This window comes from Chrysemys picta, chromosome 1, assembly GCF_011386835.1.
Source record: "Chrysemys picta bellii isolate R12L10 chromosome 1, ASM1138683v2, whole genome shotgun sequence".
NCBI lineage: Eukaryota > Metazoa > Chordata > Testudines > Emydidae > Chrysemys > Chrysemys picta.
In genome coordinates this window covers 352,238,207-352,261,093 of record NC_088791.1, presented here as the reverse complement: position 1 = coordinate 352,261,093, position 22,887 = coordinate 352,238,207, and the positions used below count along the sequence as shown (strand labels likewise).

The following is a 22,887-nucleotide window of genomic DNA, read 5'->3' as shown; positions in this document are numbered from 1 at the left end:
CAAGGCTTTGTCCAGCCGGGCCTTAAAAACCTCTAAGTATGGAGATTCCACCGCCTCCCTAGGTAACCCATTCCAGTGCTTCACCACCTCCTAGTGAAATAGTGTTTCCTAATATCCAACCTGGACCTCCCACACTGCAACTTGAGACCATTGCTCCTTGTTATGTCACCTGCCACCACTGAGAACAGCCGACCTCCATCCTCTTTGGAACCCCCCTTCAGGTAGTTAAAGGCTACTATCAAATCCCTCCTTACTCTTCTTTTCTGCAGACTAAATAACCCCAGTTCCCTCAGCCTCTCCTCGTAAGACATGTACCTTTGCCCCCTAATCATTTTAGCTGCCCTTCGCTGGACTCTCTCCAATTTGTCCACATTCCTTTTGTAGTGGGGGGGACCAAAACTGGACACAAAATACTCCAGGTGTGACATCACCAGTGTCAAATAGATGGGAATAATCACTTCCTGCACTCTGCTGACAATGCTTCTACTAATACAGCCCAATATGCCATTGGTCGTCTTGGCAACTAAGGCACACTGCTGACTCATATCCAGCTTCTAATCCACAGTAATCCCCAGGTGCTTTCCTGGAGAACTGCTGCTTAGCGAGTCAGTACCCAGCCTGTGACGGTACTTGGAATTCTTCCTTCCTAAGTGCAGAACTCTGCACTTATCCTTCTTGAATCTCCAAGGACCTTGTTGGCCCAATCCTCCAATTTGTCTAGAGAAAAAAGAAGAACAGGAGGACTTGTGGCACCTTAGAGACTAACAAATTTATTAGAGCATAAGCTTTCGTGGACTACAACCCACTTCTTCGGATGCATATAGAATGGAACATATATTGAGGAGATATATATACACACATACAGAGAGCATAAACAGGTGGGAGTTGTCTTACCACCTCTGAGAGGCCAATTAATTAAGAGAAAAAAAACTTTTGAAGTGATAATCAAGCTAGCCCAGTACAGACAGACAGTTAGATAACAAGTGTGAGAATACTTACAAGGGGAGATAGATTCAATGTTTGTAATGGCTCAGCCATTCCCAGTCCTTATTCAAACCGGAGTTGATTGTGTCTAGTTTGCATATCAATTCTAGCTCAGCAGTTTCTCGTTGGAGTCTGTTTTTGAAGTTTTTCTGTTGTAATATAGCCACCCGCAGGTCTGTCACTGAATGACCAGACAGGTTAAAGTTGAAAGGTTGAAACCTTTCAATTTGTCTAGATCGCTCTGGACCCTATCTCTACCCTCCAGTGTATCTACCTCTCCCACCATCTTAGTGTCATCTTCAAACTTGCTGAGGGTGCAATTCATCCCATCATCCAGATCATTCATAAAGATGTTGACAAAACCAGCCCCAGGACTGACCCCCGGGGCACTCTTCTTGATACCGGCTGCCAACTAGCCATCGAGCCATTGATCACTACCCATTGAGCCCGACAATCTAGCCAGTTTTCTACACACCTTATAGTCCATTCATCCAATCCATACTTTTTTAACTTGCTGGCAAGTATACTGGGGAGACCGTATCAAAAGCTTTGCTAAAGTCAAGATATATCACATCCACCGCTTTCTCTATATCCACAGAGCCCGCTATCTCATCATAGAAGGCAATCAGGTTGGTGACTTGCCCTTGGTGAATCCGTGTTGACTGTTCCTGATCACCTTCCTCTCCTTCAAGTGCTTCAAAATGGATTCCTTGAGTACCTGCTCCATGATTTTCCCGGGGACTGAAGTGAATCTAGTTCCCCGGGTTCTGGGCTATGACTTTGTGCTGGGCTATGACTTTGGGCTCAACAGAATGGGCACGGAATGCACAAGGCTCTTGGTATTTAGTGCTACAGGCCTGCACCTCTGTTACTTCCCTTGTTTCTTTTAGTGAGACGATTTCTTGCAGGCACTCATATGTCTCTTGTCTGAGACATAAGTTAGTGGAGGTAACTGACAAGTGTAACAAAGACTCGTGTCAGCAACTCAGCCACTTATCCTCCAGATGCCTGAAAATCGATGAAGTTTGAAGATGACACAAACATTCGGGGATTTTAAATAATGAAGAGGACAGGTCTCTGATTCAGAGCAATCTCTATTGGTTAGTAAACTGGTTTGAAGCAAACAATATGTGTTCTCATATAGCTATGTAGATATCTACATCTAGGAACAAAGAATGTAGGTGATGCTAATATGGTGGGGGATACTCGTGGGAAGCACAATGACTCTGAACAAGATTTGGGGGCATGAAGGGGTAATTATTTAACATGAGCTCCCAGTGTGACCCTGCAGCCAAAAGAACCAATGTGATCCTTGGATGATAACCAGGGAAATCTTAAGGAGAAGTAATTTTACCTCTGTATTTTTCATTGGTGTGACTGCTGCTGGAATCCTGTGTCCAGTTTTGATGTCCACCATCAAAGATGGATGTAGATTCATTGAAGAGTGTTCAGAGAAGAGGCACAAGTATTATTAAATGACTAGAAAACCTGCCTTATGATAGACTCAAAGATTTAAATCTATTTATTTTATCAAAGATGTCTATGAATTAACTTCTTAAAAGTCTGTAAGTACCTAAACAGGGAACCAATATGTAACAATACTCTCTTCAGCATAACATGATCCAATGGTTGGAAGTTGAACTTAAAGAAATTCTGACTGGCGATAAGGTGTACATTTTTTAACTGGTGAGAGTAATTAACCTTTGGAACAGTTTACCAGGGGTCTTCAGGCATTCCTCATGACTGAAAATGTTTAAATACAGGTTGGATGTTTCTCTAAAAGATCAGCTCTAGGAATAATTTTGGGGAAATTCTCAGGCCTGTGTTATAAAAACTAGATGATCACAATAATCCCTTCCGGCCTTTGAATCTATGAGCATGTCCCCAGGAGTCAGCTAGTAGAATTTTGGATCCAAGATCATACCTGAAGTTACTGAAGGCATTTTTTCTATTCATGACCCTGCTGAATTTAGCCCGGTGGGGCGAAATTCTCTTGTGACTGTGGTGCCTTGGAAATGCTACACTGGGTGTCTATTTCACGAGGCTGAGGGATCCCATGATGCACGGCATGGATGAATGTTTAAGGTGAGAAAAATAATGACTTGTACCCATATAGTCTCTGCACTGAGGGATGAATGCATAATAACACTTGCCATGAATGACTAAGAGCTGGCTAGCAAATGGTCCCAGAGCATCCTGAGTTTAATGTCTGTGTTGCAGTGGCTCACTGTTACAGTCAGCGGCCAGTGACTCCTGCACATGGCTTCTCTATTTATTGAGGCCATAACCTGTCCCACAGTTGACCCCTCTCATTATATAATGTGCAAACTTCTCAGCTTGTGATTTGTTCCTGTGTAGCAAACCTCGAAGCACCATGGTGTGCATGGGTGTAACAGGAGAAGCCCACTGGTGCCTGCCTCGGCATTTGCCACTAATGAGATTTCTAACCAGTGAGATACATTCAATGATTGACCCCCAGCCAAGGGAGCAGGTATGATGGGAGGCACCTCACTCCCCAGAAAGGAAAAGCTGTAGGTAGCGTGGGGCAGCTCGGAGGTTGTGGGAGCAAGGGATGACTATGGAGCATGGAGAAGACACTGGTGATCAGTGTGCTGTTGGAATTTGGGCAGCCTTGGATGCAGAAGTAGAGTACGGACAGGGTTCAGAGTATGATGGGAGATTGAAGCAACTGAGGAGCAAAGGTCAATGGTTCTTTCCACTGGTGAAATGGCTTAAGTTATGTAAATAACATACAACGACAACAACAACTGTTGAAAAGAAAACTGTGTAAAGTTTGTGACACCCAATCTGCAGTTCTGTGGCTTGACAGGGCAAAGAGACCCTGAAACCCCCCCCAAACACACTTGGGGCCAGGAAATGTCCCAGTGCTGGCGTTGGACCAAGAGTCACAAAGAAAAAAATAATTTCAACAGAGCTGCCCACCACTCTGTGTACATGCCACTCCATGCCCCCACAACACCCAGCGCTGTTTGCCTGTCCCTGTTCACCCCTTGCCTCTCCCACAAACCTCAGCGCTGCCCACCTGTCCTTTTACGTTCCATTCCCAGCCCCTAGAAACCACCAGCGCTGCCCGCCTGTCTGTGTACACCCCAATCCCACCCCCCAAAACCCCCAGCACTGCCCCCTCTCCTTGTAAACTCCCCTGTCTTCTGCACAACTGCCAGCATTGCCCACCTGTCCAGGTACACTCCACTCACTGCTCCCACAACCCTCAGCACTTCCCGCCTGACTTGTGCACCCCCTGCTTCCCCACAACCTCCAGAGCTTCCTGCCTGTCCCTGAACATTCCCTGCCTGCCCCACAATCCCCAGCACTGCCTGCCTATCCTTGTACACCCCTCTCCTAACCTCGATAACCCTCAGTGTACATCACACTCCCTGCCCCAGAACACCCAGTGCCATGAATAGACCCTTAAAACTATCTCTCTAGCCTGGCAGCATTTTGCCTAGAGGTGTTACCCAGCGGTAACTACTTTGAAATACAGATATGTAGTCAATATTCATAACTTCAGATACAAAAATGATACATGCCTACGAATAGGATACTTGACCTGTCTTGCATAAAATGTATCATAATTATGCCATAATCATATCATAATAACATCACTATGAAGACTATGGGGTGCAGTGTCACACAAAGATCGATGGTTCTTTCCACCAGTGAAATGCCTGAAGTTACGTAAATAATATTCAACAACAACAATTGGAAACACCCAGGCTGCAGTTCTGTGGCCTTCCAGGTAAAGAGACCCTGAGACCCTCAAAAATACTTTTGGGGCCAGGAAACGTCCCAGCGCTGCCTGCCTGTCCGTGTACATGCTTTTCCATGCCCCCCACAGCCCCCAGCCCTGTCCGCTTGTCCATGTACAACCCCTGCCTGCACCCACAACCACCAGCACTGCGCACCTGTCCATGTATACCCCCTTCCTCCCCACAACCCCCAGCACTGCCGGACTGTCCCTGTACACCAACTGCCTGTCCCCACAACCCTCAGCACCACCCGTCTGTCCGTATACACCCTGCTCCCTGCCCCAATAACCCGCAGTGCTGCCCTCCTACCCATGTACATCCCACTCCCTGCCCCACAACCCCACGTGCTGTCCACTTGTCCATGTAGGCCCCCCACCCACACAATTTCCAGCCCTGCCACACAGAGATACCCCTCACCCAGGACCAAAAACAGGTACCAGACCCTACAGCGACAGCTCACAGAAATATCTCCTCAGACTAGGTTAAACTCAGTGTCTGCCTGCACTGGGGAAAAGGGGAGGATCAGTCTGACCTGCCTTTCTGGGGGCAAAGGGATCCCCTGCAGCAGCGCAGCCTGTGCAGAGAAGGAGAGAGGGACAGACCCGGCGGGAGGGAGAGAGGACATGGAGACTAAAAGGAACCGGGGTGAGTAACTCTTCCTAAAAAATATTGCACCCAAACACACTCATTTTGCTTTCCTCTCCAGACCCAGAGATTCAGGGGCACAGATAGAGCAGACCCATCTCCCTCTCTGACTTTTTTTTTATCCCAATTGTTCTGAACCTCTAAGTCTGTGAGTTTGAGATTTCAGCAACTCTCCTGTCGGTTCTTCCTTGGTCCAAATGACATTACCCACCCTGAGAGGCCACAGTATGACTCCAGTTGATGTCAGTGGAGGCTCATGGCTGGTGTAAATCAGGCCATTTATTTAAGTCCCTACATGTGGATTTAGAATGAATTCCTGGCCATGTTGGGAGTTTTGTCATTGAACTCAGGGGACCAGATTCAATCACAGCTTCGGGTCCTGCTACAGAGAGCGCTATTCTGTTAGGGTGCTGAAAGAGTCTGAAGGAAACAGCCAGTGCGTGTGGTGTTCTGAGACCTGGCATAATAGATGGGAATTTCTAAACACTGGGGCCCTGATTTTCCTCTCAGGGAAGCCACTGTCAATTTTCAGTGACCCTCTCAAGGCAAAAAATGGGAGAAGAATCTGGCCAGTGTGCTACCCATTCTTGTTGTGAACCCTCTGGTAACACAGATACCCACTGCAGAGGCTTTGGCTGTACAACCTAACAGGGCAATGAAGTTACTGAATTGGAAAAGTTGAATGAACCAGAGGATAAACCACACAGCCCCCCCAAAAGGGAAGCTACTGAGACAGATAGAAGGACAACTCACCAAAATCCTGGTCAACAGAGAGAGGAAATCTCCTTACTGCGACAGAAAGGCAAAGCCCTGAGAATCACTAAATGAATCTCACATGTCTGACACAAGGCGTGCTGGACAGTTACCTTTATTATTCCCCTGTACAGTCCCTGCAGACGCTCAGATTGGCCAGGAATACCACACAATTCTCTTGGCTCCGTGAACAGCTGGAAGAGCAGAAAATAGACCCTGGAGAACTTCGACTTGAGAGTCTCCCCTGGGAGTGAAGAAATGATTTGCTGATAACAGCGGCTCATATTGTCAGGGCAAACTGAGTCTTGCAGACTGTTCAGTCTAGCAATTGAGGATGGCTTTCTTTTTTGTGTTTAATGTGCTGCCATCTGCATTCTGTGTGGGAATGCTACCATAAGAGACAGGACCAGCGTACCACTGCATGCCACCCATGCAGTTGTAATATCCAGTCCATTAACCTCCAAAAAGTCACTGCCACTGTGTGCAGGCCAAAGAATGTGATCCTGAATTAATTCAGGCCAAAGGGCCTGGGAAAGGCTTTCTTCTCCTGCGATACTGTCCTCAAAGGCTTTTACCAGTATCCTGCTACTGGGGTGGCTTTCTGTGATCTTTTACTTCCTCTTTTGTGGTCAACATCTCCGGTTCCTCTGCCTGTGAAGAAATATTTCTTTTCCGGTACAACTTTAATTCTGTTAACATGACAGAATTTATCTACTTTTCCTTTTGTTTCTGATTCTGTATACAAAGTAACCGAGTCTATTCATAATATAATGTGGCCCAGTTTATTGGTTACATCAATTGTCTTCTGATACAGAATATAATCACCTGATTTTCAATTTCTCAAGCATTCTCTCTTTGGCTTTTATCAAAATAAACTTTTGCTTTCTGTTTGGATTTTCCCAATTTTATAGCTTCCTGCAAGAGAACCTGATTCAAATGTTTCTGAAATGTAATGGTTTTCAGTTTGATTTCCTCTAGCTGTGTGCTACTGGTATGCCATAAAAGATGCTCTGGCATTCACATGATTCACCCAATCATCACCTCAAAGAGTGTACAATGTGTGGAGACAATGGGAGTTGTCCTGAGTGTCATCAAAATGAGAGGAATTAGAGTATTCCACTTGCATCCATTGGCATCTGCCAGGTTCCGCAGCATTAAGTTGCAATTTGCTTTCTCTAGTATTCTTGATGATTGAGGACTATATGAAATCATAGAATCATATAATATCAGGGCTGGAAGGGACCTTAGGAGGTCATCTAGTCCAAGCCCCTGCTCAAAGCAGGACCAATCCCCAACTAAATCAATTTGGTTGCACTTCCAACAACTGTAAACATTTTTGGAACACGTGCCCAGTAAAATGTGTTCCTCTAGCTGAATCTACCCTAGCGGGGAGTTTCCAATGAAAGAAGACTTGTTTCACCAAGTGTTTTGTTGGGGCTAAAGCAGCATTTGCCTTAAGGAGAAATGTTTCCACGCATTTCGAGAATGGATCAAGAATAAGACAATATTAGTTTCTTCTGATCATAGTGGTTGGATTCATTTATGAAAGAGCAATATGCTTCTCAGATTTTTATTTTGGGAGATATTAATGTGAAAAATTGGGTTAAGGGTTTTCCTTAATCAACATCTGGGCACCCATGGGGGTTCCCAGAATACAATAGGGCATCCAGCAACGGAGATAGACCCGCTTCTTTGATTTAGGGACAGGCCAATTTTGGATAGCATTTACTTAAGCCTGTAGGGGATTAATAGGTCCTTGACCCACCTGGGGTCAAAGGTCCGTTATCCTGTTTAGGCCTTTTTAACATTTTTGGCTTTAACAGTTAATCTTGCCTTTCTTATGCCCTGGAAGACAGCTTGGAGGTGTTCCAGGTGTTCTGCCCATGAATCTGAGAATATGGCCACATCATCAAGGTAGGCGACTGCAAATTCCCCAGGCAGAAGGCTATCTACAGTCTCTGGAAAGTAACGGGTGCATTTTGCAGTCCAAAAGGGAGAACATTCAATTCATACAGTGCTACATGGGTGATGAAGGCTGATCTTTCCTTGTCTGGGTCATCTAGCAGCACTCGCCAGTACCCCTTAGTTAAGTCTAAGGTCCTCCCATTGGGATCACATCCTGCCCTCTGAGTCCATCCTTCAAGGGCCTCCCATATGGTAATGTCTCCCTGCACTGGGAACTCTGCCCATGGCCCCAACTTGCTCTCCCCAGCTGCTCATCACGTTTGCCTGCTATATAAGTTGTGGCACAGCCGGCATCCACTATCCTAGCTCTGGCCCCGCAGCTCCTCACTGTATCTCAGCTCTGGCTCCCCACTGGGGCAGACGGTTTGTGCTGCCCCATCTCCCGACTGATCCGCTCCAGCTGCAACTCCCCAGCTCTGCCTCTCACTGCTGCTCTGCCTTCAGCCCAGCTCTGCTTTCTGGGCTTCTTCTCTGGCCCCTCTGGTTCTGGGTGAGATTGCCAGATTTCCACTGCATTATAGCCCAAAGTCACTGAAAAACTCACCTAAAAGTAGCCCAATCCATTTCTTGAAACAATATTTTTTATTCACAGTTTGGTCTATACATCAAATAACAAAAGGAAGGTTTTGTTAGATATGTAGTACAGATTGGATAAAAAAAAAAAACAGCAATAAGCCCCAACAGAAATTTGTCCACATTAGCAACAAAGAGCAGGTCTTCACTACAGGGGGGGGGGGTCGATTTAAGATACGTAAATTCAGCTACGCGAATAGCGTAGCTGAATTCGACGTATCAGAGCCGACTTACCCCGCTGTGAGGACGGCGGCAAAATCGACCTCTGCGGCTCCCCGTCGACAGCGCTTACTCCCACCACCACTGGTGGAGTAAGAGCGTCGATTCGGGGATCGATTGTCACGTCCTGACGAGACGCGATAATTTGATCCCCAAGATATCGATTTCTACCCGCCGATTCAGGTGGGTAGTGTAGACCTAGCCAAAGCTATCAAAGGATAAGAAAATTCAAATTCAGAACCCCAGTACTGGTACTTGTTTCCTAATTGAGGGTTGGCAGGAATTTCAAACAAACTACGGCAACTGACGGTGTTAAAATAGCCCCAAAATAGCCCAAAACATATGTAGTATAAAACCAAAAAAACATTATTATAGTATTTATTTTTAATTGCGTTCAATGATGGTAGTCAATGTCCACATTTTGTGTTGAATTAGTTTGTTACTACTAGTATTTACATGGTTTATCTCCCAGGATTACTGAAGGATTGGACGTGAAAAAAAATTTGCTCACTGTACATATGATAAAGAAATTCAGCATTGTAGTTTCTTTCTTTTCTGCTTGGCTATCTGAAAGTATAGCTTCTGGTTATCAAACTGATCAGGAATCCTGTTCAGACAGGGACTAAGGGAAAGTCCCCTTGCATCAGAAATCTGCAGTATCTTCTGGTAGTCTAGGAGTTACAGAAAGGCCGAGTGACATGCTGTGTGGGGTTGAGAGCTGATGGGTGACAATGAAAGTGGATAGGTGTTGGTCAAAGAGAGGGAACTTAGCAACAGAGAGTGCAGTGCTTGGTGATGGCATGATAAGACATTAGATAAGAGAAATTTCTCAGACTGTGAACTTCCAAAGTGCTGAGATCAGCCAAACTGTGACAGAGCACCCTTGATTAATGAGGAGGCATCCTTTCACCCTCTTGTCACACAGATTGTAAGTCAGTGGCCTCCGGCCTTCACCTTCTGCAAGAATATTTGCCGACTTTATCACGAAGCTCTTGGGTTTTGACCCCATAAATGATGGGGTTGAGCACAGGAGGAACAAGATGATAGAGGACGGACAAGATGATGCGACCATGGGGAGTGATGTCTCCATTCAACCGGATTGTCAGGATGCTGAAGAGGACGGGAGTATAAAACATCAGCATCACAAAGATGTGGGCTGTGCAGGTGTTGAGGGCTTTCTGGTGGGCTCTCTTGGAGGAGATTCTGAGGACGGCCCTAATGATGAGACCATAGGACAGGGCAATGAGCATCAGATCTGACCCCATGAGTAAAAATGGCATCACAAAGCTGTATGTCCTGTTGAATGTGATATCCCCACACGATATCATTGCCAAAAGCATGTGCTCACATTGTGTTTGGGGAATAACGTGGTTGTCACAGTATGGCAGCCTGCTCAGCGTCAGGGGTAGGGGCACCATGAAGAGTAAAGCTCTTACCAAAACTGCAAGCCCTAGCATAGCTATTCGTGCATTGGTGAGGATGGTGGCGTATCTCAAAGGATTACATATAGCAACGTAGCGATCAAAGGCCATTATCATGAGAACAGCAGACTGCACAAAACCAACTGTGTGAAGGAAGAAAATCTGGGTGAGGCAGCCAACCATAGTAATGCCTTTCAAATTGAACCAAAATATACACAGTGCCTTTGGCATGATTGTGCTAGACTTGGTGATGTCTGTGAGTGCCAGCATGCAGATCAGCAGGTACATCGGCTTGTGCAGGGTCTCCTCTTTGCCTACAACAAACAGAACCATGAAATTTCCCAATAGGCTGCTAATGTAGGAGGTAGCGAAAGGGATGGAAATCCAGACGTGGGCATCTTCCATGCCAGGGATGCCCATTAGAATAAATGTTGACGGGTCCGAGTGGGTGAGGTTCAAAGCTGACATGAAGTCATCAATACGTCAATCGGGCATAGAAATGCTCAATATACCTGTGAAGGGAGAGGAGCACAATTAGAGGGGTTACACGGGTTATACAGCAATTAGTAGGGTAAATATTTTATATTTATTAGCAATCTAGAAAAGGGGGGTTGATCAGTGAGGTGACAACATTTGAAGATGGCACCAGATTATTTAGGTCATAGTCAAGTACAGAGACGTTCCCAGAGGGAGCTAACCAAGCCACGTGAAAGTGCAGCATGTTGGCAGATGAACTTTGATGACAATAATTGCCCCATGTATTCCCATTGGAGGGAAAATCTTGAATTATTCAAACACCTTACAAGGTTCTAATTTAAATGTTTGCACTCAGGACAGGGATCTGGGTGTCATGGTACAGAGCTCTGTGAAACCATGCTCACAGTGCAAGCACGGACAGAAACTAAACAAAATATTGGGATCCAGGAGGAGTGGAATGGGGAATCATACAGAAAATACAGTGTCATGAGATCAGTCAGTCAATGTTTCACCCTCCTCTGGACTCCTCTGTGTAGTACTGGGCACCCTTCTCACATAGAATATTGCAGAAATAGAGAGTTTCAGGCAAGGGGAACAAGAATGATCAAGGGCCCGGGAAGGAGAGAGGTTGAAAAGACTGGGATTATTACCTTACAAAGGAGATGAAGAAGAGGGGATATGAGAAAAGTCTATAAAATACTGATTGGTAGAGAGTAGATCGAGAATGTGATCTCCCGTCTCATTACACATGTTTAAGAGGACATTGGATTAAACTGAAACGTGGCAAATTCAAAACAGATAAAAATGAATGCTTTCTTCACTCAATGCCTAATTAGGCTGAGGAACTTGTTGCCACAAGAGGTAGTTGATGCCATGAGCTAAGCAAGAATCAGGAAGGGTTTGGACTTTCAGATGGACAGAGAGATATCCAGTTACAATAGTTACGGCTAAATAAATATTTTGGAAAGCCTATATGCCAATGTGATTCAGGGCACAAACCAGTCTTTAGCTTTTAGACATTTGGGTGAGACCCTCCTGATGGTCAAGTCACCTCCCCCATCCATCTACTGCTTGGTTTTTTACACATTCTTCTGCAAAACCTGTGACTGTCACTGTCACAGAGAGGACACTGGACTAGATAGACCATCGGTTTGATCCACAATGCAGTTCCTATATTGGAAAGGAGACAAGTTTTCCCCATGGAAACAGATATTATCATAGAATCATAGACTATTAGGGTTGGAAGAAACCTCAGGAGGTCATCTAGTCCAATCCCCTGCTCAAAGCAGGACCAACACCGACTAAATCATCCCAGCCAAAGCTTTGTCAAGCCGGACCTTAAAAACCTCTAAGGATGGAGATTCCACCACCTCCCTACAGAACCCATCCCAGTGCTTCACCACTCTCCTAGTGACATAGCGTTTCCTAATATCCAACCTAGATCATCCAATCCATACTGTTTTAACTTGCTGGCAAGTATACTGTGGGAGACCATATCAAAAGCTTTGCCTAAGTCAAGATATATCACATCCACCGCTTTCCCTATATCCACAGAACCAACTATCTCATCATAGAAGGCAATCAGGTTGTCAGGCATGACTTGCCCTTGGTGAATCCATGTTGATTGTTCCCAATCATCTTCCTCTCCTTCAAGTGCTTCAAAATGGATTCCTTGAGTACCTGCTCCATTATTTTGCTAGGGACTGAAGTGAAGCTGACGGGTCTGTAGTTCCCCAGGTTCTGAGCTTTGACTTTGTGCTGGGCTATGGCTTTATGCTCAATCGAATGGGCACAAAATGCACAAGGTTCTTGGTATTTATGGCTACAGGCCTGCACCTCTGTTTCTTCCCTTGTTTCTTTTAGTGAGACGATTTCTTGCAGGCACCCAGCTTTGTCTGAGACATAAGTTAACGGAGGTAACTGACAAGTGTAACAAAGACTCGTGTCAGCAACTCAGCCACTTATCCTCCTCATGCCTGAAAATCGATGAAGTTTGCAGATGACACAACAATTCAGGTATTTTAAATAATGAAGAGGACAGGTCACTGATTCAGAGCAATCTCTATTGGTTGGTAAACTGGTCAGAAACAAACGATATGTGTTCCAATATAGCTATGTAGCTATCTACATCTAGGAACAAAGAATGTAGGTGATGCTAACATGATGGGGGACTCTCGTGGGAAGCACAATTGTTCTGAACAAGATTAGGGGGCTTGAAGGGATAATTAGTTAACATGAGCTCCCAGTGTGACCCTGCAGCCAAAAGAACCAATGTGATCCTTGGATGATAACCAGGGAAATCTTAAGGAGAAGTAGAGAAGTTATTTTACCTCTGTATTTGACATTGGTGTGACTGCTGCTGGAATCCTGTAATCAGTTCTGATGTCCACCATCAAAGACGAGTGTAGGTTCACTGAAGAGTGTTAAGAGAAGAGTCAGAAGTATTATTAAAAAGAAGAACAGGAGTACTTGTGGCACCTTAGAGACTAACAAATTTATTAGAGCATAAGCTTTCGTGGACTACAGCCCACTTCTTCGGATGCAGTTCGTGGGCTGTAGTCCACGAAAGCTTATGCTCTAATAAATTTGTTAGTCTCTAAGGTGCCACAAGTACTCCTGTTCTTCTTTTTGCGGATACAGACTAACACGGCTGCTACTCTGAAACCTGTCAAGTATTATTAAATGATCAGAAATCCTGCCTTTTGATTTAAATCTATTTATTTTATCAACGATGTCTAGGCATTAACTTCTTCACAGTGTGTAAGTACCTACACAGGGAACCAATATGTAATAATAGGCTTTTCAGCATAACATGATCCACTGGCTGGAAGTTGAACTTAAAGAAATTCTGACTGGAGATAAGGCGTACATTTTTTAAATGGTGAGAGTAATTAACCATTGGAACAATTTACCAAGGATCTTCATGCATTCTTCATCACTGAGAATGTTTAAATAAATGTTGGATGTTTCTCTAAAAGACTTGCTCTAGAAATAATGTTGGGGAAATTCTCAGGCCTGTGTTATAAAGACTAGATGATCACAATGGTCTCTTCCAGCCTTTGAATCTATGAGCATGTCCCCAGGAGTCAGCTAGAGGCATTTTGGCTCCAAGATCGTACCTGATCATACTAAAGGCATTTTTGCTATTCATGACCCTGCTCAATTTAGCCCGGTGGGGAGAAATTATCATGTGACTGTGGTGTCTTGGAAATGCTACACTACATGTTAATTCACGAGGCTGAAGGATCCCATGACACACTGCATGGAGGAATGTTTAAGGTGAGAAAAATAATGACTTGAGCCCATATAGTCTCCGCACTGAGGGATGAAGGTATAATAACACTTGCCATGAATGACTGAGAGCTGGCTAGCAAATGGTCCCAGAGCACCCTGGGTTTAATGTCTGTGTAGCAGTGGCTCACTATTTCAGACAGTGGCCAGTGGATCCTTCACGTGGCATCTGTATTTATTGAGGCCCTAACCTGTCCCACAGTTGCCCCCTCTCATTACATAGTGTGCAAACTTCTCAGCTTGTGAGTTGTTCCTGTGTAGCAATCCTTGAAGCACCATGGTGTATATGGGTGTAACAGGAGAAGCCACACTGGTGCCTGCCTTGGCATTTGCCACCAATGAGATTTCTCACCAATGAGACACAGTCACTGATTAACCCCCAGCCAAGGGAGCAGCTATGATGGGAGGCACCTCACCCCCCACAGAGGAAGAGCTGTAGGTAGCTTGGGACAGCTCGGAGGCTGTGGGAGCGAGGGGTGACCAGGGAGCATGGAGAAGACACCGGCGACCAGTGTTCTGTTGGAATTTGGGCGGCTTGGGATGTGGAAATAGAGTACGGACAGGGTTCAGAGTATGATGGGAGATTGAAGCAACTGAGGAGCAAAGGTCAATGGTTCTTTCCACTAGTGAAATGCCTGAAGTTATGTAAATAACATTCAACAACAACAACAACAATTGTTGGAAACAAAACTCAGTAAAGTTTGTGACACCCAAACTGCAGTTCTATGGCTTGACAGGGCAAAGAGAACCTGAAACCCCCCAAAACACACTTGGTGCCAGGAAATGTCCCAGTGGTGGCTTTGAACCAACAGTCACAAAGAAAAATTTAATTTCAACAGAGCTGCCCACCTGTCTATGTACATGCCACTCCATGCCCCCACAACACCCAGCGCTGCTCGCCTGTCCCTGTATACCACCTGCCTGTCCCACAACCCTGAACGCTGCCCACCTCTCCCTTTATGCTCCATCCACAGCCCCTAGAACCCACCAGCACTGCCCGCCTGTCTGTGAACACCCCAGTCCCACCCCCAAAACTCCCAGCACTGCCCCCTCTCCTTGTAAGCCCCCCTGCCTACCCCACAACCCCCAGCATTGCCCACTTGTCCGGGTACTCTCTACTCGCTGCTCCCACAACCCGCAGTACTTCCCACCTGACTTGTGCACCCCCTGCCCGCACCACAACCTCCAGCGCTTCCTGCCTGTCCCTGTACATCCCCTGCCTGCCCCACAATCCCCAGCACTGCCTGCCTGCCCGTGTACACACTGCCGCCACCCCAGAACTCCCAATGCTGCCCTTCTGTCCCTGTATACCCGCTGCCATGCTTGCTACCATTAGGTAGTACAGCCAAAGCCTCTGCAGTGGGTATCTGTGTTACCAGAGGGTTCACAACAAGAATGGGTAGCACACTGGCTAGATTTTTCTCCCTCCTTTTGACTTCAGTGGGTCACTGAAGATTGAGACAGGCTTCCCTGAGAGCAAAATTGGGGCACCTGTGTTTGGAAATTCCCAGCTTTTATGCCAGATCTCAGAACTCCACATGCACTGGCGGTTTCCTTAGACTCTTTCAGAACCCTAAGAGAATAGCGCTCTCTGTAGCAGGACTTGAAGCTGTGATTTATGCAGCTTGAAGCCAAAAGTTAAACACTGAGGGTGAATCTGGTCCCCTTGAGTTCAACGACAAAACTCCCAACATGACCAGGAGTTCACTCTAAATTCACGTGTAGGGACTTACATAAATGGCCTGATTTACACCAGCCATAAGCCTCCAATGACATCAATTGGAGTCGTCCTATGGTCTCTCAGGGTGGGTGATGTCATTTGGACCAAGGAAGAACTGACAGGAGAGTTGCTGAAATCTCAAACTCACAGGCTTAGAGGTTCAGAACAATTGGGATAAAAAAAAAGTCAGAGAGGGAGATGGGTCTGCTCTCTCTATGCACCTGCATCGCTGGGTGTGGAGAGGACAGGAACCAACAAAAGGCAGTAAAATAAAAGTAAGTTTCTGGCTTGGAGGAAACCAGAGAGTGTTGCAACTCTCACCGAGGGATGTCCAGGATAGCAAAATGAGTGTGTTTGGGGGCCACATGCGGTATCCAAATCACAGTGGCTCCAAGTCCTGAAACTGGGTGAAATAAGAATGGACATCCTGCCTATTCCATAGACCAAAGAGGCATAATGAGGCCTCTTGTGGTAGGTGGGTGTCTCAGACTGTAACGGAATGTGGACACACTGTAGCAGATTGTCTCTAACACCTTCCCCCATTCGGACCATCCCTCCTCCTGAAAGCAACCCCACTACAGCCTTGTGGTAATCCCAGCAATTGCCGACACAGAAAAGCAGCCTCAGGAAGGTGTGTCCAGGTTTCTAACTGCCTGCAATACACTAAAGCTTTGTGTCGTTTTTTAGGAAGAGTTATTCACCCTGGCTCCTTTTAGTCTCCACGTCGTCCCTCCCTCCCACCGGGTCTGTCCCTCTCTCCTTCCCTGCACAGGCTGAGGTGCTGCTGGGGTTCCCTTTGCCCCCAGAAAGGCAGTTCAGACTGATCCTCCCCTTTTCCCCGGTGCAGGCAGACACTGAGTTTATCCTAGTCTGAGGAGATATTTCTATGAGCTGTCACTGTGGGGTCTGGCATCTGGTTTTGGTCCTGGGTGAGGGGTATCTCTGTGTGGCAGGGCTGAAAATTGTGTTGGTGGGGGGCCTACATGGACAAGTATCCAGCATGTGGGGTTGTGGGGGAGGGAGTGGGATTTACATGGGTAGGAGGGCAGCACTGCAGGTTATTGGGGCGGGGAGCAGGGTGTATACGGACAGACGGGTGGTGCTGAGGGTTGTGGGGACAGGCAGGTGGTATACATGGAGAGGTGGGCAGCGCTGGGGGTTGTGGGTGCAGGCAGGGGGTGTACATGGACAGGCGGGCAGTGCTGGGAGGGCGTGGAACAGCATGTACAAGGACAGGCAGGCAGCGCTGAAACCTTTCCTGGCCCCGAGAGCGTTTTTGAGGGTCTCAGGGTCTCTTTACCTGGAAGGCCACAGAACTGCAGCCTTGGTGTTTCCAATTGTTGTTGATGAATGTTATTTACGTAACTTCAGGCATTTCACTGGTGGAAAGAACCATAGTGATGTTATTATGATCTGATTCTGGCATAATTATGATACATTTTGTGCAAGACAGGTTGTGTATCCTATTCGTAGGCATGTATCATTTTTGTATCTGAAGTTATGAATATTGACTACATATCTGTATTTCAATGTTGTTACACCCGGGTAACACCTCTAGGCAAAATGCTTCCAGGCTAGACAGATGGTTTTAAGGGCCTATTCAGGGCACTGGGTGTTCTGGGGCAGGGAGTGTGATGTACACTGAGGGTTATTGAGGTGGGGACAGGGGTGTACTTGGAGAGGTGGGCAGTGATATGGTCCAATACATCTCTTAGTCTTAAAGGTGCCACAGGACTCTCTGTTACTTTTTACCGATACCAGGAACTCATATTGTCAAGGCAAACTGAGTTTTGCAGCCTGTTCACTCTAGCAATTGATGATGGCATTTTTGTGTGTGTGTGTTTAATGTACTGCCATCTTCACTCTGTCTGGGAATGCTAGCATAATAGACAGGACCAGCTTACCACTGCATACCACCCATGCAGTTGTAATATCCAGTCCATTAATTGCCAAAAAGTCACTGCCACTGTGTGGAGGCCAAATGATGTGATCCTGAATTAATGCAGGCCAAAGGGCCTGGGAAAGGCTTTCTTCTCCCACAATACTGTCATCAAAGGTTTTTACCAGTATCTCTTTGTGAGGTCGAAAGTGGATATATATCTGGCAACTCCCAACTGTTCTAATTGTTCATCTGCTCTCTGCATCAGGTAAATGTCAAATTTCAATAATGTTTTGATGTTTCAGAAATTGATGCAGAAAAAAGTTGTGTTATCTTGTGTCAGAACTGGTACAATGGGACCTCTCCACTCTGTGATTCCTTCACCACTCCCAGGACCAAAATGACCTGGAGTTCATCTCACATGGTATCCCACATTTTATGAGGGAAGGGCCATGAAGTTTGCCTGATCTGTTGCCCTGGGGCCATTTCAGTTTGATGATATTTTAGGTAGTTGTGCCCTGCTGGGGTCAGAACACAGTGGTAAATGAATCAAACCACTGCAACATCTCTATATTTTGTTCACGCTACAGTCCCTCAACCATGCTTGCGTGACAGGTGCCTGGGGGCCTAATTTGGGGTCTGGAGGTATGATATTCATAAGTTGTCAGCCCTGGGGTGCAGTCTGGGAGTCATGGTAGATGCTGTGTCCCCTTAAACACTCAGCTGGGCTGGCCATTTTCACACGGCTTTGCTGGTGATTCAGCCTCTCCAGGCCCTGCTATCACCCAAAACGACATCAGATGCACTACAAACCCAGACGAAGCTACCTGAGGGCTTAGCTGGGCCACGCAAATACAAAGAGCAGACACCAGACAATTTCCCAGGCTCCCCAGGCTCACCCCCCACCACTGGAGAATAAACCCAAATTGATACTGTCTTGACATACACAGGGAGCCGTACAATGTAATGTTTAACAGTGGAATAGTTCACAAGGTCACTGTTTCAATGATCATCGCTGGGCTTCCCTGGTAACACCTCGATAGGATGCACAGGGGCACAGCAATTGTCTCAGGCTGTACACAAACAACTGAAAGCCAAATGCAGAAATTATATCAATAATGGTATGTGTGTTAGGCACTGGCCAGTCAATGTACAATGCTGTATCTGTTCTACCTGGCTCATGAGTGGGGAAGTCCCTTTGCAAATAGATGCTCTAAAGACTTTACAGTTATTTTTTTTTTAATTAAAGCTGGGATTGTGGCACACAACATGCAACTTCCAGAGAATCGGACTAGCTCACTGAGTCACGTGAAATAGGGCCAATTGGAGTCTTGTTATTCAGAACTTGAAATCAGCGTCTGGGATGAGCATGGCTCAAAACCTCATCAAAGCATGGGAACCTCAACAAAGCATAAAATCCTTCCTCAACTGCCACCTTCATGCCTGTGTGTCTTGCTCCCAGCACTGGAAACCTAACCATGTACCCCAGCCAAACCCACAATCTCTACATAGCGGCCTCTCATGTGCCGAGCAGGTAGAGGAATTGTGCAAACAAAGGCTGCTGCGGTTCAGAATTGGGGGAAGCATGGTTTCCACATTATATCTGAAATCCTTCTAACAACAAAAGTTTCACCTGTAGGATGGATGGGGCTGGAGTGGGTGTTTGAAAGAGGCAGCTAGGGCTGTCACTGCTGACACCCACTGGCAATTCAACTTGAGGCTTTGTTAACAATAAACCTGGCTGGGTGCCTTCGTACCTTAACGGATATTGTGGTCATTGCACGGTTCCCTGGAGGTCTGCTGTGCCAAGTGTCTGCGCAGAACTGGGAGAACACATATATAGAACCAAACATCTGAGCACAACTGGGACCACTAGTATTCAACATATTCATAAATGGTCTGGAGAAAGGGGTAAACGAAGACTGAAAAGAGTTACTATGGGATCCCACAAAACTGGATGACTGAGCAACAAAATGGCAGATGAAATTTAATGTTCAGAAATGCAAAGTAATGTACTTTTGAAAACATAATCCCAACTATACATAAAAATGATGGGGTCTAAATTAGCTGTTACCACTCAAAAAAGAGATCTTGGAATCATTGTGTATAATTCTCTGAAATACATCCACTCAATCTGCAGCATTAGTCAAAAAGCTAACTGAATGTTGGGAATCATTAGAAAAAGAATAGATAATAGGACCGAAAATATCATCTTGCCTCTATATATATCCATGGTATGCCCACATCTTCAATACTGTGTGCAGATCTGGTCACCCCATTTCAAAAAAGGATAATTGGAACTGGAAAAGATATAGAGAAGAGCAACAGAAATAATTTAGACTATGAAACAGCTTCCGTAAATGAAATTAATAGGCCACAGGTATAAAAAGAACTAAATAAAGTATTTCTTCACACAGTGCACATTGACCCTGTGGAACTCCTTGCCAGAGGATGTTGTAAAGGCTAATACTATAAAAGGACTGGAAAAAGAACTAGATAAGTTCGTGGAGGATGGGTCCATCAGTAGCTATTAGCCAGCAAAGAGGTGACAGGGGATGGATCACTTGATGATTACTTATTTGGTTCATTACCTCTGAAGCACCTGGCATTGGCCATGTTGGAGTACAGGATACTGGTCTAGATGGACCATTGGTCTGACTCAGGATGGCCACTCTTATAAAGAGCAAATTTTGTGGGGTTTCTTTGTCGGAGGTTTTCCTTACTCATCTAGAACAAACAGTGAACAGGGGAAAGTGCTGGTCCCAGGCTAAAATGATTTCTAGCCTGTGTATGGAAACCTGGTGGACTGCTTGTATCATCAGCCAGGGTGAGAAATTGCTAATTCATATTTAATCTATGTAGTATCAATTCTATCTAGTATCCGATCTATCTAGTCTGTGGTTTTGTTTATTTGCTAAGTAATTTGCTAGGTAATCTCTTTGCTATCACTTATAATCACTTAAAATCTAACTTTCTGTTCTTAAAGTTGTTTTCCGCTTTCTCAAAACTACGCCTTTGAGTGACGTGACTGGGAAAAATCCCAGCTGGTTAATACAGGCTTGTTGCATATCCTTCCCACATCGAGGGGAGGGAAAACTCTGTTAATGAGCTTACATTGTAAAGATCACCGGATTTATACTCCAGTGGGCCTTGTGATCCTGGGGAGCTGGGAAATTGGCAGGTGTCTCCTTTTTGTCCTTGAGTGGCTTAGGTAAACCCTTGGGTAGCTCAGTTGGGTGTGTGGCACCATATGCTGTTGTGTTGGGTGGTAACAGGACCTGGAGAGGTTGAATCACCAGTAAAGCATTGTGAAAAAAAAGCCCAGATGAGTGGTTAGAGGGGTTTCAGCAGTTCTCATGGCTCCCGGACTGCACCCCGGGGTGACAACCCATCACACTGATACCCTCCAGAGCCCAGATTAGGCCCATCGGCACCTGTGACACAAGCATGGGGGAAGGACTGTAGCCCAAACAAAAGATCCAGATGTAGCAGTTGTTTGATTCCTTTACCACGGTGTTCTCACTCTAGTAGGGCACATCTACGTAAAATACCACCATTCTGAATGGGCCCAAGGCCACAGATCAGGGAAACTCTGTGGCTTTTCCCTCGTGAAACGTGGGATACCATGTGAGACGCACTCCAGGTCATTTTGGCCCTGGGAGTGGTGAAGGAATCACACTGTTAGTGGAAAAGTCCCATGGTATTAGTTCTGATGCAGGATAACACAACCCATTTCTGCATAGATTTCTGAAAGATGAACACAGTATTGAAATGTGATGCCTTCCCGATGCAGAGAGTAAATGAACTATTAGAACATTTTGAGCTGCCAGATAAATATCCACTTTACACCTCACAAAGGGATACTGGCAAATACCTGTGATACCAGAATCCTGGGAGAAGAAAGCATTTTCCATGCCCTTCGGTGCCAGTGACTTTTAAGAGGCTGATGGACTGGATATTACAACTGCATGGGTGGTATGCAGCGCTATGCTGCTCCGATCAATTGAAAATGGATTTTGGTCCTGTATCTCATAACAGCATTCCCAAACATAGAGCAGATGGCGGTACATTACACACAGAAAAGAAAGCCATCATCAACTACTAGGCTAAACAGTCTGCAAGACTCTGATTGCCCTGAGAATCTGAGTCCCTGCTATTGCTGAATCATTTCTTCACTCCCAGGGGATGCTCTCAAGCTGACGTTCTCCTTGCTTTATTTTCTGCTCTTCCTGCTGATCACGGAGCCAAGGGAATTGTCAGGGAGTCCCATTCAACCTGAGAGTCCACAGGGACTGTTCGGTGGAATCATAAAGGATGCTGTCCAGCACGCAGAGTGTCAGGCATGTGAGATTCATGAGCTGATACTCAGGGCTCTGCCTTCCGGTCGCAGAAAGGAGATGAGCAGGATTTTGGTGAGTTGCCTGTTTCTGCATTGAAGATAGTGCTAAGGGCTCAGGAAGAGTTCCAGGGTTCATGTCAAGAACCATCTGGGCAGGAATTCACCAGGACAGCGACTTGAACTGTTTAGTATTGTGTGAAACACCAAGGGAATTACCTGGTAAAATTGGAACCAGAAATGTAGTGGAAATAGCTTAGACAAATCTTTGTTTTTAAGATCAGTTCTTTGTCTCTTACTGTGTCCTTCTATCTGTCTCAGTAGCTTCCTTTTTGGGGGTTGTGTGTTTTTTCCTCCGGTTAGCTCAAGTTTTCCAAGTCAGGAACTTCACTGTGCTTTTAGGTAGAATAGCCAAAGCCTATGCAGTCAGTATCTGTGTTACCAGATGGTTCAGTACAAGAATGGACTGCACGCTGGCCAGATTCTGCTCTCACATTCTGCCATCACTGGGTCACTCCAGATTGACAAAGGCTTCCCTGTTTTGAAATCCCCTTCTTTAGTGCCCGGTCTCAGAATGCCACATAAACAGGGTGTTTCCTTCAGACTCTTTCAGCGCCCTTACAGAATAGCACTTTCTGTAGAAGGACCCAAAGACAAAAGTTAAACACTAAGGGTGAAACCTTGGCCCCATTGAGATCACTCTAAGTCCACATGTAGGGACTTATATAACTGACGCCATTTACACCAACCATGAGCCTCCAGTGACTTTAACTGGAGATGTCTGTGACCTCTAAGGACAGATAAGCTCGTTTGCATGAAAGAAGAACTGACAGGAGAGTTGCTCAGATCTCAAA

At 45.7% G+C, this 22,887-nt stretch overlaps 1 protein-coding gene across 1 annotated transcript; it reads right to left on the bottom strand.

The window, feature by feature from the left end:
• Positions 1-9,859: 9,859 nt before the first annotated feature.
• On the bottom strand, positions 9,860-10,798 carry LOC101933872 (olfactory receptor 52N4-like). The gene has a single exon (XM_024114173.2). The coding sequence runs from the start codon at positions 10,796-10,798 to the stop codon at positions 9,860-9,862; it is 939 nt and encodes a 312-aa protein (XP_023969941.2).
• Positions 10,799-22,887: the final 12,089 nt, after the last annotated feature.

What these genes read in the sequence shown, in the direction of transcription:
- LOC101933872 (XM_024114173.2), bottom strand. Translation starts at nt 10,798, where the DNA reads ATGTCAGCTTTGAACCTCACCCACTCGGACCCGTCAACATTTATTCTA.